Source organism: Rhinolophus sinicus, linkage group LG02 (genome assembly GCF_036562045.2).
Source record: "Rhinolophus sinicus isolate RSC01 linkage group LG02, ASM3656204v1, whole genome shotgun sequence".
NCBI classification, from domain to species: Eukaryota; Metazoa; Chordata; class Mammalia; order Chiroptera; family Rhinolophidae; genus Rhinolophus; species Rhinolophus sinicus.
The window spans coordinates 175,859,574-175,873,559 of NC_133752.1; the positions used below are offsets into that span (position 1 = coordinate 175,859,574).

At 36.3% G+C, this 13,986-nt stretch overlaps 1 protein-coding gene across 1 annotated transcript in view; it reads left to right on the top strand.

The window, feature by feature from the left end:
• LOC109435550 (alpha-2-macroglobulin) overlaps nt 1-10,034 on the top strand; it is a 35,882-nt gene extending 25,848 nt beyond the window's left edge. Inside the window, exons 24-36 of the mRNA XM_019713491.2 lie at nt 155-331; nt 652-739; nt 1,549-1,705; nt 1,993-2,067; nt 2,520-2,700; nt 4,274-4,497; nt 5,835-6,053; nt 6,215-6,342; nt 7,243-7,333; nt 8,039-8,107; nt 8,964-9,066; nt 9,554-9,595; nt 9,890-10,034. Coding sequence (XP_019569050.2) covers nt 155-331; nt 652-739; nt 1,549-1,705; nt 1,993-2,067; nt 2,520-2,700; nt 4,274-4,497; nt 5,835-6,053; nt 6,215-6,342; nt 7,243-7,333; nt 8,039-8,107; nt 8,964-9,066; nt 9,554-9,595; nt 9,890-9,906 — 1,571 coding nt within the window. The 3' untranslated portion in view covers nt 9,907-10,034. The remainder of the gene's footprint in view (nt 1-154; nt 332-651; nt 740-1,548; nt 1,706-1,992; nt 2,068-2,519; nt 2,701-4,273; nt 4,498-5,834; nt 6,054-6,214; nt 6,343-7,242; nt 7,334-8,038; nt 8,108-8,963; nt 9,067-9,553; nt 9,596-9,889) is intronic.
• Nucleotides 10,035-13,986: the final 3,952 nt, after the last annotated feature.

Sequence of the window (13,986 nt, forward strand, 5' to 3'; positions counted from 1 at the left end):
TTTATTGCTTCCAATCATACTTCTGTCCATGCAAGACTCACCTTTCCTAAAAGTCCTCATTTCTCTATCTCACCTAATAATTTATTTCTTCTTAATGATTCTGATAGGTTATAATCTATGAGCTTTATGACTTCCCATCTCTTCCATTCCCTAGGAGACATATTAGGCTCTGCCATGCGAAACACACAAAATCTCCTCCAGATGCCCTACGGCTGTGGAGAACAGAACATGGTCCTCTTTGCTCCTAACATCTATGTTCTGGATTACCTAAAAGAAACACAGCAATTGACTCCCGAGGTCAAGTCCAAGGCCATTGGCTACCTCAACACTGGTGAGTGATTAAATAAGTTAGTGAAAACTTCATAGTTATTACTTTAACAATAGATTCAATTTCCCAGTAGGTGTGAGTTACTTATCAATACTATTATACATTAGCTGATCATACTGTAATAGTTACTATGATAAGCATATTACGACAGTTAATTTCATTGTAACCAGTGTCCAACCTCCAATAAAATGTTTAGGACTCAGAACCTTCTAACATATGACAGCAAAATTTTTAAAATATCACAAGAGAGGCAAAAACATTTTGGTATTTCTCGGGCACAATATGTACAATAGGTCATTTGTTTAATTAACCGTCCATTCCAGGTTACCAGAGACAGCTAACCTACAGGCACTATGATGGCTCCTATAGCACCTTTGGGGAGAAATACGGCAGGAGTGCAGGCAATACCTGGTAAGAGAGAGTTTTTTGAGCTTCTATCTTTGTGCCAGTTCATTGATATTTATTATCATTATTACATTCACAGTAACCTTATCAAATATGTATTATTAAACCTATAGTTGGTTATACTAGATAAATCCACCAAGATTAGCAAGGAAACAAGCAGAAAAGCTGAGATTCACGTACATGTATGTTACACTTGTCCCCAAAATTCATTCTGCAAATACTACATCAAGGTATTCTTTCTAAATAGCTACTTTTTTCTAAAATAACTCCCATAACCATGAGTTCTTTTTAATGATATGGCCAATGAACATATCATATAACTTCTAGATAAACTATGATCACTTCAGGTTATATTATGTTTTTTAGATCACACTCATCTTGACTGAAAATAAATTCACCAATAGGAGGAAAATGAGAAGGGCCCAGTGATGTGATATAAAACATTGTGTTAAAATCCCTAGGGCAAATCAGTGTTAGAGATTGCTACTGCATGTAAGAGCTGTATATGAGAAGATTCTGCCACTTACCGAAGGAAATCTCTAAAGAGAAGAAACTCTTAAAGCCTTACTCAAATTAAGAAAAGTAACATTAGAAGTACTTAGACTCTTTATAGCAAAGAGAAAATGAGTCAGCAAGGAAGGAATGGATCTAGCAGAAGGATCAGGTCATCTAAAGGAGAGGGGAGCTCTAAGTACACCAGAATTTCTGTTAGATGTCTATCAATGTAAGAAGTGTCCTATGAAAACTGTTACTGTAAAGTGGTTGTAGAAACATTGTAACAACAAAAATATCACCATCACTTCCTCTCACCTCAGGCTCACTGCCTTTGTACTGAAGACTTTTGCCCAGGCTCGAACTTACATCTTCATTGCTGAAGTAGACATTACCCAAGCCCTCACCTGGCTCTCCCAAAATCAGAAGGACAATGGCTGTTTCAGAAGTTCTGGGTCACTGCTCAACAATGCCATTAAGGTGAAGTGTTCTCAGAACTCATTTTAATTTGTCCATTATGATGTGTACAAGGATGAGGAGAAGGGGTAATAACACAAGAATTCTTCAGGGAAGGTATCAAAGGAAAATAAAATCTGGATAGCACCAAGAAAGAGAGGATGGCACTTAGGTTCATTGTGGTACTGTTCCCCATGGGGATGAATATGGATAAGGTCAAATTCTATGACACAGCATAAAACAAAGAGCTGATTAAGAGCCTTCTCAGAAGTTAAATTACTCAAATCTCTCTCTGTCACTCATATTTACAGGGTGGAGTAGAAGACGAAGAGACCCTCTCTGCCTATATTACCATAGCCCTTCTGGAGATTCCTCTTCCCATCACGGTAGGTACCACCTCCTTCCCCTGCTGAAGTTTAATTCTGGATACAATGAAAATACTGATCTACTGATCTGCTGTTTGAAATATTCTACTAAAAGCCAAGTGTCAGCTTTCCTTCTATGTAATGCCAATGCTTCCCAATCACTAGAGAATTCAGTCAATCCATTAAGATTTACACTTTCCCAGTGATGCCCCTAGGCTAGTTCTCCCCTAAGACACACACACACACACACACACACACACACACACACACAATTCTAAACATACACATTTATGCCTGCCTTGTGAATGTAAGAATAACAGATAAAAAATACTATTCTCTCCATCCATAAGAATGAGGATAGATGGACAAATGTATTTGAAAACCTTCTTTACCTCCTGTGCTGCAGCTTACCTGGGGATGCCAGCCTCTCTGTTCACATAGGTCTCAGTTCCCTTCTTGTTCTCCCTTCACAGCACCCTGTTGTCCGCAGTGCCATATTCTGCCTGGAGTCAGCCTGGAAGTCAGCAAAGGAAAGACCCCAAGGAAGCCATGTCTACACCAAGGCACTGTTGGCCTATGCTTTTGCCCTGGCAGGTAACCAGGAAAAAAGGAGCGAAGTACTCCAATCACTTAATGAGGAAGCAGTGAAGGAAGGTGAGAGCACACCTGAAATCGTTCTCCCATCCCACATTCTCTACTATATTGCAAATATTCCCTACACCTACCTCCTGTGATCCCTTTCCCCTCTCTTCCTGTATCTATATCATTATAAAAACGTAGGATTTCTGAATGAAGTCACGCATCAAAAGATAAGAGTCAGTATACTGTAATAGTGAGAAGCTTGGCCTCTGGAGACCAGCTCTAAAATGTATTACATATGTGATCTTGAGAGGTCACTTGTCTGTTTCATTTCCTTCATCACTAAAATGGGGATAATAATAGTATTTACTTCATAATGTTGTTGTCAGAGTTAATACATGTAAAGCACTTAGTAGAGTATATGGCACATAGTAAGTGCTTTAAAAGTATTAATATGATCTACTATGATTAAGATATCAGTTCTTAATATATCTCCAACTCTTATCTGGTGCATCATATTATCTTAAACATAACAAAGGACTGAAGGAAGTAACCCCATGAATAAAATTGGGTATTTTATGCTCATTTCACAAGACTGATAATGTTGACAAATCTGTTCATATTCACTCAATACTTCTACGTAAACAATGGTCTTTATGGGGGGAGCCAAAGAAATAGAAAATCAAATGCAAATGATGATAAGATATCCAATAAAACATATTCTGTCTTTCTCCCTTGATAGAGCTATTAATTATTTATTCTTAAAATTGTATTGGGAAATATTTCAGATATGCATAAAGACATAAAGAATAATTAGCAAACACCTTTATACCTCCCTCCCAGCTTAAGAAATAAAATATTACCAATGCAGGAAAAATCCCCTGTGTACCGCTCCTACCCTAAAGATAATCATTATCCTGAATTTGTCATTACAATCTCTGTGGAGTTCTTTATATTTTACTGCATATGTATCCCTAAGTAATATTCAAAAGTTTTAAATGTTTTTCATCTTTAGATACGTAGCAGCATACTTTTGAGTATTTCTGTACCTTGGTTTCTTGTCTGTTTGTTTGCCTTTTGTATTTGTTTTTTTTAAGTTCAACATTATGCTAATAAGATTCCCCTGTATGGGGGCCTGTAACTCTAGTTCATTAATTTTCACTGCTGCATAATATATTACAATACATAGAAAGGTCATAATTTATATAGAGAGTCTCTCCTCATGGATCTTCCTTGTTTCTTATTTGTTGCTATAACAAACCATGCTGCAATGAACACATAAATGACAAATAACATCACAAACAGGAAATTATCACAACCAGTGAGAGAACTTGCTCTTTTTTGCACTCCCATCAACCTAACGATAGCAACCATTTGAAAATTTAGATGGCTATGGGCTTCTGATTCCAGCACCATTATCTGCCTTAGCCTGGCTGAAACAAACCACATTCAGATTTATTAGGATGGTGCAAAAGTAACTGCAGTTTACCTTTGCACCAACCTCATACACAGAAGGAAAACCATATAGATAAGGTTTAGGACATTGTAATAAGAGTGCAATCCTTATTTCAGCTCTGGCTTGGGTACTTTCAGCTTAAATTAAATGTGAATATGTAGTCACTTATAAATCTATTTTTCTCACTCCCAGATAATTCTGTCCACTGGACACGGCCTCAGAAACCCAAGGCACCAGTGGAACATTTTTACCAAACCCAGGCTCCCTCTGCTGAGGTGGAGATGACATCCTATGTGCTCCTCGCTTACCTGACAGCCCAGCCTGCCCCAACCTCAGAGGAGCTGACAGCCGCATCGCGCATTGTGAAGTGGATCACAAAGCAACAGAATTCCCAAGGGGGCTTCTCTTCCACCCAGGTCTGTGATTTACCAGAACCTTTTACTTCACTTTCAGGTATCAAAACGTTTGAACAAGATATAAACATATCCAAGAATAAAAAACAAAGATGAGAATAGTTTGAAATTAGGAAAATATAATTATTATTCAGGAATAGTGAGAAATAAGGGAAAATGAAAGTCAAAAAGAGCTAAAAGGAAAATGCCTAGAATTTTGGCTCCCGTCCTTTTGTTATCACAGTGTTTTCTTTCAACAACTCTATCTCCCTAAAGCAATAATGGGGCACCACTATCAATAGCCATAGCAGAATGAATTTAAAAATCTACTGTTCTTTTGGAAATTCTGAGAGTCTTTTTTAAACTGTTCCTAGGAACACTATTCATAATCTCTCCTACTGGTTTCTTCTAAAGTTGATACATTTCATGCTTTCTCTACCCACTTCTAAATATACAAATACTTTTTCATCAGGAGCATAAAGAACTATCTTTTTTCATCCAACCTTCTGAGCTTAACTGTATAATTTTATATCTAAGAAATTCATTAATACATACACAGGAGGAAGTTTCATCTTCGAAGAATTTAGATGTCAGCCTATATTCCCTAAAAGAGAAAGAAAATGTGACAAAATGCCATCGCATTTTTCCATTGTACATCTTTTATTTTTCTATATGAATGGAAAAAAGTGAATAATTTTATTAGAATGGTTACATTCATTTCTTAGAAATATATTATTTAAATGATGTCATCCAGGTTCAGTGCTGGTGAGAATTGAAAATATAAACATGAGTAGGGGAATTCAAATTTCCAGTAATAAAGGAAGAGCCAAATAAAAATGTCAATAAATCAGGGAGATAATCATAATTGTCTATTTCCTTTGGAGAAACTGAAACATGACCTTGATCATGGCTGCAAAGGACATTGGGTTCTTTCAGGGCACTGACCTCAGCAACACAGTAGAATTTAATTTGGGGTGAGAGTCCGACTGAACTTTGGTTTGGGGGGGTGGCAGATATGACCACAGTTGTTGAGTAAGACAATAGCTAATGCCAATAAATGAGTCCCATCCACATATATTTTCTACATTACATATCCCACATATATTTATAGAAAGAAAGGGACCAATTTTCTGAGAAATAAACTTTCGGGCATACAGTCTAAGGCATCTAGATATATGAATGTTATGGTTCTGTCATCTATCTAAGGATTATAACCAATATTGAAATTAGAACTTCACTATTTAAGTAGTGAAAGAAATGGGAAGTAGGAAATCAAAGCCCCTTTCATGGCATCTACCATGGGCCTTTGAACCCTCAAAGCATTATCAGACCTAGGTGGTTCTCTCACTTGTCTCTTCCAGGACACAGTGGTGGCTCTCCATGCTTTGTCCAAATATGGAGCAGCCACTTTCACCAGCACTGGGAAAGCTGCACAGGTGACCATCCAATCTTCAGGGACGTTTTCCACGAATTTCCAAGTAGACAACAACAATCGCCTGCTACTCCAGCAGATTTCATTGCCAAAGGTGCCTGGAGAATACAGCATGACAGTGACAGGAGAAGGATGTGTCTACCTCCAGGTGAGACTCTTGGGGCAGATGAGGACAGAGGGTCCACAGTAACTATTCTCACCAAAAGTCCTAATTCAGGAAATGGTGGAGCAACTCAAAGAAAGAGTTGAGGAAACTGGGAGGAATCCTGGGGAAGGGAGAAACAGATTTTTGTCTTTGATGTTCCACAGACATCCTTGAAATACAATGTTCTCCCAGAAAAGGAAGCATTCCCATTTGCTTTGAACGTGCAGACTCTGCCCCAAACTTGTGATGAACCCAAAGCCCACACCAGCTTCCAGATCTCATTGAATGTCAGGTAAGACCTTTTGACTGAATCACCTAATTCTGGGTATAACAACCAATCTTCTTACTGGAACTCCTCATTAAGCAAAGCAGCGTGACAGCAAATGTTTGCACTACATTTATTGAAAAAGTAATATGTTCTCAGGCTGATACAGAATTTCTCAGTGATGGGGATTACCTTGTACAGCCCCTGCCTCCAGAATCTATTATTGTCAGACTTCATTATTTGAACATTTTTTGTTTCCCTCAATAATAACTAACCCAAGAACGTTACCCCTTGCCTCTGACCTGATTTTCTGATTTCATTCTAATGTGATGATTTATCCTAATTTCATTCTATTGTTGTGAAATCCTATATTATTCTTGCTCTATCCAGAACAGAGAGGATAAATTCTTGAAAAGTATAAATATAAGGAAGTAGTGACTCTCTAGGTAGAATTCCTACTAGTGATAATTAAATTAAAATAATCAGTTTTGAGGAAAATACATAGACATGCAGCAATATTCAAATAGCTGCAGGACTTAATCTGAACCCAAGAATACTAAAACCCGGTTGGGGATACTATTCAGGAAACACAAGTTAAAATCAAGTATATGTAACAAATAACTGGCATAGATTAGAGGTCTCAAGCCCAGCTATGCATCACTTGTAGAGCTTTCTTAAAATGCAGATACTCAGAGGCCACACACGTGAAATTCTGATTCATCAGGTCTAGAGTCGGCCTGCTCTCTCTGGCTTTAACAGGCTCCCAGAAGATTCCAGTGCACAGCCAGTTTTCTGAACCACTGGATAGAATATTCAAGAAGACCCACATGTACCTTTTATGGCTGTTGAGTGCTTACTGTGGACATAGAAAAAGAGATTATTTAATAACACAAAAAACCCAATTTCCTTCCTTCCCGGGATCTTCAGTTACACTGGTAGCCGCCCTGCCTCCAATATGGCGATTGTTGATGTGAAGATGGTATCTGGCTTCATTCCCCTGAAACCAACAGTGAAAATGGTAGGTTTATTACAAACTCAGGAGTCCCTATTTTATTTAATGTCTTATGTATCTCCAGACTAAAACAATGTAAATATTAAAATCCTATTAAAGCAATCTCTATGAAAGACTTATACTTTCTCCAAACTCATAAATATAATTTAGCATGATTGTATTGATGCCCACCATTTGCATAACACCTGGTTAGAAAAGAAACTAGAAAAGAAAATGGCATCAGGTTCCCACTTTCATGGAGCTTAGACTCTCGTTAAGAAAATAAAGCATCTACATATGATCCAGTGGAAAAAATATGGAAATGACAGATTGACATAAACTATAATAATACAGAAATTCAGACAAAAATTAGACTGCTATAAGTTAGAGCAAGCAAAAGAAGTAAAAAACAAAACGAAAAAAAGAAACCTACTTCTTTAAGGAATAGACTGCAAATTGAACCTGGAAATATGGGTAATTCCCAACTTTAGTTCTCTTTTCCTCAGATAAATAAACTTTAAACATAGGCCATGTGTTATACTAATATCAAACTGTGCATACCCGTTAGCTTCCATTTCTAATTTTACCGCATTATTGTCTTCACATACAAAAAAACATTGGAAGAAATTTTACCCTCAGGTTTAATTTGGTAATACATACTCTTATTTTCTCTGGGTTTCCCCAGGGCTTTCTTCTGTTTATTAACATTTGTATTGTCTTAATTTTCTTCAGCTTGAAAGATCTAATGATGTGAGCCGAACAGAAGTCAGCAACAACCATGTTTTGATTTACCTGGATAAGGTGAGAGCCTTGCCACTCTAGTTGCAAAAAGTATAGATAATAATCTCTCTAAAGGAGGTATCTGGGAAGTGAATGAAGGCATCTTGGAGACATCAACTCCATGCTAAACATTTGAAAATTCTAATACTATTCTGGTAAATATTCTCCTCTCCTTTATATTTCGTCTGGGACTATGGAGGAAATGGCTTATTATAATATTGGGATATGAATATTTCTAGGACCCCATAAGCAAGAAATTCTTCACAAAATGTGCTTATTATGTCCTCAAGTAATTTTGAAGATATTGATTAACATAAGGAAGTAACCATTCGGATTAATTATTCTATGAACAACACATCAACAATATAAAAGGGGAAAATAGTGTTAATCTCAGCAAGGACTTGGACCATAAAATAATAAGATCAGTACGCCAATAAACCAAGCTTATTTTATAGTTGTGGTAGCATAGTTTATTCATTTACAGATTGATGGATAGTATAGTTTACAAATTTATGAAACTTAACAAGACTGAAGTGATCAACCTTTTATGTTTTTTTGAATCAACACAACAATAGAGAAATGAAACTGTACCAAGTCTCTGGATATTCAAAAATGAGCATAACTACTGAACCATATATTACTCACCCTCTATGAATAGAGCCTATACTAGCATTGATGGGAGTATATGAATTGTTTCAGTTATTTAAGAAATAATTGGGGGAGGTTTTCATCCACTCTGGGAGCTTTCTGCACAATTTAAGGACCCTGTTAGTTGACAAAAAGTTGTTTTTCCCCCAAAACAAATGAACACTTAAACTCATTCAAAGAAGAGAAGAAAACTCCCTGAAAGTTTGTTTAATTCCCTTTTGCTTTCTAGATAACAAATCAGACACTGAGCTTGTCCTTCATGGTTCTACAAGATATCCCAGTAAGAGATCTGAAATCAGCCATAGTGAAAGTCTATGATTACTACGAGACAGGTGAGTGTGAGCAAATTTCACATAGAAATTAAGTTCCTGATCACAGAAATTTAGATTTGAGAATCGTGTAGGGGCAATTCATTACACTGACAGCTCTGAACACTTCATTTGTCTCCATCAAGTCTGATTCTCCTCTTTGCCTTCCGTACATACATAGTAGAAACTACCTATAGCATAAATATATCAACTAATACAAAACACCTGTAGGATATTTAGTTCCCTTTTCTTCAGATAAATCAACAATACGACAATATTAGATTTAAATTAGTATAACATTGAATTGTCCCTCAGGAGTTTAGGGTAAAGGGAAACATGCTGTACTCAAAAAGTTAACAATATGAGATAGCAAGTAACCCATCAAATGAACAATGCTGATGTTTCTGATACAATGTAGTTCTTCCCACAATAAAGATTCTTTCACTGATCTCTATCCCATAGATGTTTGCTTTCCCTCTCACTTCACCTAATGATTTTTGTTTTCATTCAGATGAGTTTGCGATTGCTGAGTACAATGCTCCTTGTAGCAAAGGTAAGTAATTCACACTCCCTTTGGCTTGTCCCTCAAATCTCCTCCATAAAATTATGGATAAATATTATTCATAGAAATCATATTGCTCAAAATGCAACTTATTATAGAAGAGTGCCACTGATGGTCAAACTTTCATAGGATTGCTTATTTGACAATTATAAGTAATGGATCTTGTTTCCCACTATATTAATTGGGTTTCCTTAGGCACTAGGATACCCAAATCTAAGGGAAGGAATAGTCACTGCTTAGAAAACTCAAGTCCATCTTAATTTTCTCTTCTTACCATTGTCACAGATCATGGAAATGTTTGAAGATCATGTCATTGAAAACTGCTCTGCTGGAGTCCCTGTTCCATACACTCAGATCTCCATGGGGGAAAAAAGAGTTTTTGTATCTCTAAAGCCTAAATGAATAAACCATGTTTTCTAGTCAACCTTTATCACTGTATCCTTGTTCATTCAATAAACATTTATTACATTTCAATATGACTCCTAATAGAATCAAAGTTTTTCTATGAGAGAAGATCATTACTAGCAATGATCTTACAGCTGTTTCAATGTGAAGACGCTAAAAGGACTTCACCTAAGTAAAAACTCATCATTACCCTTCCAGGATAGAGCCAGAGTGAAAGTCATCATGATTGTGAGGAGCTCGTGGTTTGCATACCTTTGCTTGATGAGGTATGGAGAAATAGGCACTCTAACTTATACATTCCTAGAGAGTTTAAATTAGGGGGCCAATTTGAAAGTATCCATTGACACAGCAATTCCCCCTGATATAATCATATATGTACAAAACAACATGAATAGGATATTTATCTAAAATTATAGGAGCTAGAATAGCTAAAACAATTTTGAAAAAGAAAAAAAAAAATTAGAGGACTATACTACCTGATTTCAAGACTTACTATAAAATTATAGTGAGGTAGAAGTGAAAAGATAGACATAAAAATAAACAGAACAGAAGAGAAAATGTAAAAATAGACCTACATGCTAGTGATCATTAATTTTCAACAAAAGTATCAAGGAAATTCAATAAAGAAAAGACAGCTATTTCAATAAATGGTACTGGAGCAATTAGGCATCTATAGGAAGAAAAAAATGACCTCAAACCATACTTCACACCATATATAAAAATTAGATCAAAATAGATCAGAGACCTAAATGCAAAACCTAAAACTATAAAATGTCTAGAGAACATAAAGGCAATTTTTGAGACCTTGGGCTAGGCAAAGATTTCTTAGACAACATACAAAAAGTATAAACTATAATACAAAAACTGATAAACTAGTCTTTATAAAAATTAAAAGCTTATGTTCTTTGAAACACACTGTTAAGATAATGAAAAGATAAGCCACAGACTAGGAAAAGGTATTTGCAAACTGTATATCTGATAAGAACTTGTATCCAGAACACACAAGAATTCTGAAAACTCAATAACAAGCAAACAAATAAATGGGCAAAATATTTGAACAGCTATTTCATCAAAGAAAATATATGGAGGACATATAAGCGTATGAAAAGATGCTCAACATCATTAATCTTTAAGGAAATGGTAATTAAAACCACAATGAGATACCACTAGGTAAATTAGAATGGCTAAAATTTAAAAAGACTCACATGCAAAAAAAAGAAGACTCCCTATACCAAGTGTTGTTGAGGATGTGAAGGAAATGGAACTCTCACACACTGCTGCTTGGAATACAAAATGGTACACCACTTTGGAAAAGAGCTTGGCAGTTCCTTAAAAAATTAAACATGTACCTAACTGTATGAACCATATCTCCTAAGTATTTACTGAAGAGAAAAGAAAGCCTATGTCCATACAAAGATTTGTATCCAACTATTCATAATAGTTTTATTTTTTCAATGGCCCCAAACTGGAAACAACCTAAATGTCTACCAACGACTGAATGAATAAACAAATTGTGACACATCCATATAATGGAATATTAGCAATAAAAGGTAAGCTATTCACACACACAACAACATAGATGAATTTCAAAATAATTATTCTGAGTGAAAGAAGCCAGAAAAAAAAAAGAGTATACACTTAAGGACTCTGTAAAACTCTAGAAGATGCAATCTAATCTATAGTGGACAGAAAATAGGTCAGGGGTTGCCTAGCGGTGGGGAAGTGTTGGGTGACAGGGAGCAGAGAGAGGGAGAAATTATAAAAAGGCACGAGGAATCTGTTCAGGATAATTGATAAATTTGCTATATTGATTGTGGTGATAAATTCACAGGTATGTGCAGATGTCAAAACTTACCAAATTTTACTCTTTTTATATTCAGTTCATTGTGTGTTAATTGCACCTAGATAAAATTGTTTTTAAAGGGGGGGGTGTAGTAAAAGAAGTTGTCACAGTAAGTTAAGTGAACAACAGTGGTTTGGACTAGAGTTAAAAGTGAAGATGAAGAGAAGTGGTGAGATTTAGAATATGCTTTGGTAGTGGAGATCACGTAGTGAGTAAAAAAAAAGAAAGAGATCAGAAAGCTCTTCAGTTTGGAATCTGAACAACTTAGTGGATGGTAGGGCCATTTCCTGAGATGGGAAGACTTGGGAGTCGGGATATATAAAGAATATGCATCGCATCATTGTTTGTGATAGTGGGGAAACAAAGACAAATGAAGTATCCATCATTAAGAGAATGGATACATAAAATGGAGACTATGCAGCAATTAAAAGGGTGAACACATGTACGTAGCACAGCATGCACAGATCTCAACAACATAATGCTAGTGAAAAAAGTAAAACAGTGAAATATATAGAAAAATCATTTAATTAAATAGGAAACCGATAAAGAAGAAAACTACGTATTTTACAAGGATACAAACAATCTCAAGGAATATATCAAAATATGTTCTTGTGGAGGTAAGGTCAATGGCAGTGGGGTACAGGAAGTAGGGGAAAGGTACATAACACGGGAGAGGCATATACAGACTCATAAAGATGGTCACCCCATGAACTGAGGAGTTTGATTCACTCTAATCACTGTACCTGAAGTCCAAGAAATTACTTATTAAAGCACAATAAAATAACAAAAACAGAATGGACAAGAGTCCAAGTTTTTGCTACCTTACAAGGATTATACAATCATGTTATTTTCACTTTTCCTACTGAGCCCTCAGATACTATGTAGCTGTGACCTCTAAGAAGGATTTTTCCCTCTGTGGATTTTCATCACCCTCATTTTTGTTATTCCTCTTTTATTATCTTTAATAAATGTCTTATTCAAAACACTGCATGTCCTAGATAAGTTTAGTGTGTAACGTTCACCAAAGGGATCAACTGTAGAGTGCAAGCGCTGATGGGAAATTTTTAGTTTCTAGTTTTACCAAACTTCATTTCATGAGGCAAGGTAAAAGATTTGAGTTAATCACTCATCCTAGCTTCTAATAAATAAATCTAAGGAATAAATAAATGACTCAGAAATAAGCTATTTCAAATGTAATGTCCCTAAAGGAGACAAAGCAGTGAAGAACTTGTCCCAATTCTGATGACACGTGGAGAAAATCCTTACAAGAGGATGGAGCCTAGTCACAGAGGAGAACTGCATACATCCTGCCTGCTCAAGGGAGGATTCCTTTATTTCTCTTTGAATAAGTAAATGAGATTGCATTGTGTAGCATCCAAGCCATGGCCCAAGTGGAATCACTATCATTACATCCTTAATCAAGTTGTTAGCATCACATCCATAACCAAGAGATACCCTGAGGCCCTAGAACCAAAGATAAGAGATCAGAGGGAGATAGGAGTTGGTTTCTACTACTTCCTTCTATGAACATTATATCTGGATTAAACTGGCCCTTTGTCTTTTTGGAATCAGTTGCTGAATGTTCATACGAGTGGGGTGAGGAAGGACTAAGATATACTGTGTTTCTTGCCCTTAATCCCTCTAATTTGTGGACTAACAGAAACAACTAGAATAAGAATTTTTAAATTCTTATTTTTTATTCACCCCTGCATTTCTTCCATAGCCACTAACAAAAGCACTATTTCAGGTGTTCAGGATACAATGGTGATAAGATACAGTCCATGTCCTAAAAAAAAAAAACTATGAAAGAGGAAGACAAGTAACCAGATTCCAATCCAGCATCATCAGCAGTACGGAATATGGTTTCCTTCCTTACTCCCTCCTATATCCTTGAACAGCACCTTCTCTCCTTATCTATGTCCAAACACTACTAAAAAGAAATAATAAAGTTTTTTCTCATTTTTGAGGCATCAGTGCCTAAAATAATTTGGGGGTCAACCACATAAACTGCTTCTGGAAATTATCCTCTATAAAAAAATGCCGGGGCCAGCCTGGTGGCTCAGGCGGTTAGAGCTCCATGCTCCTAACTCTGAAGGCTGCCGGTTCGATTCCCACATGGGCCAGCGGGCTCTCA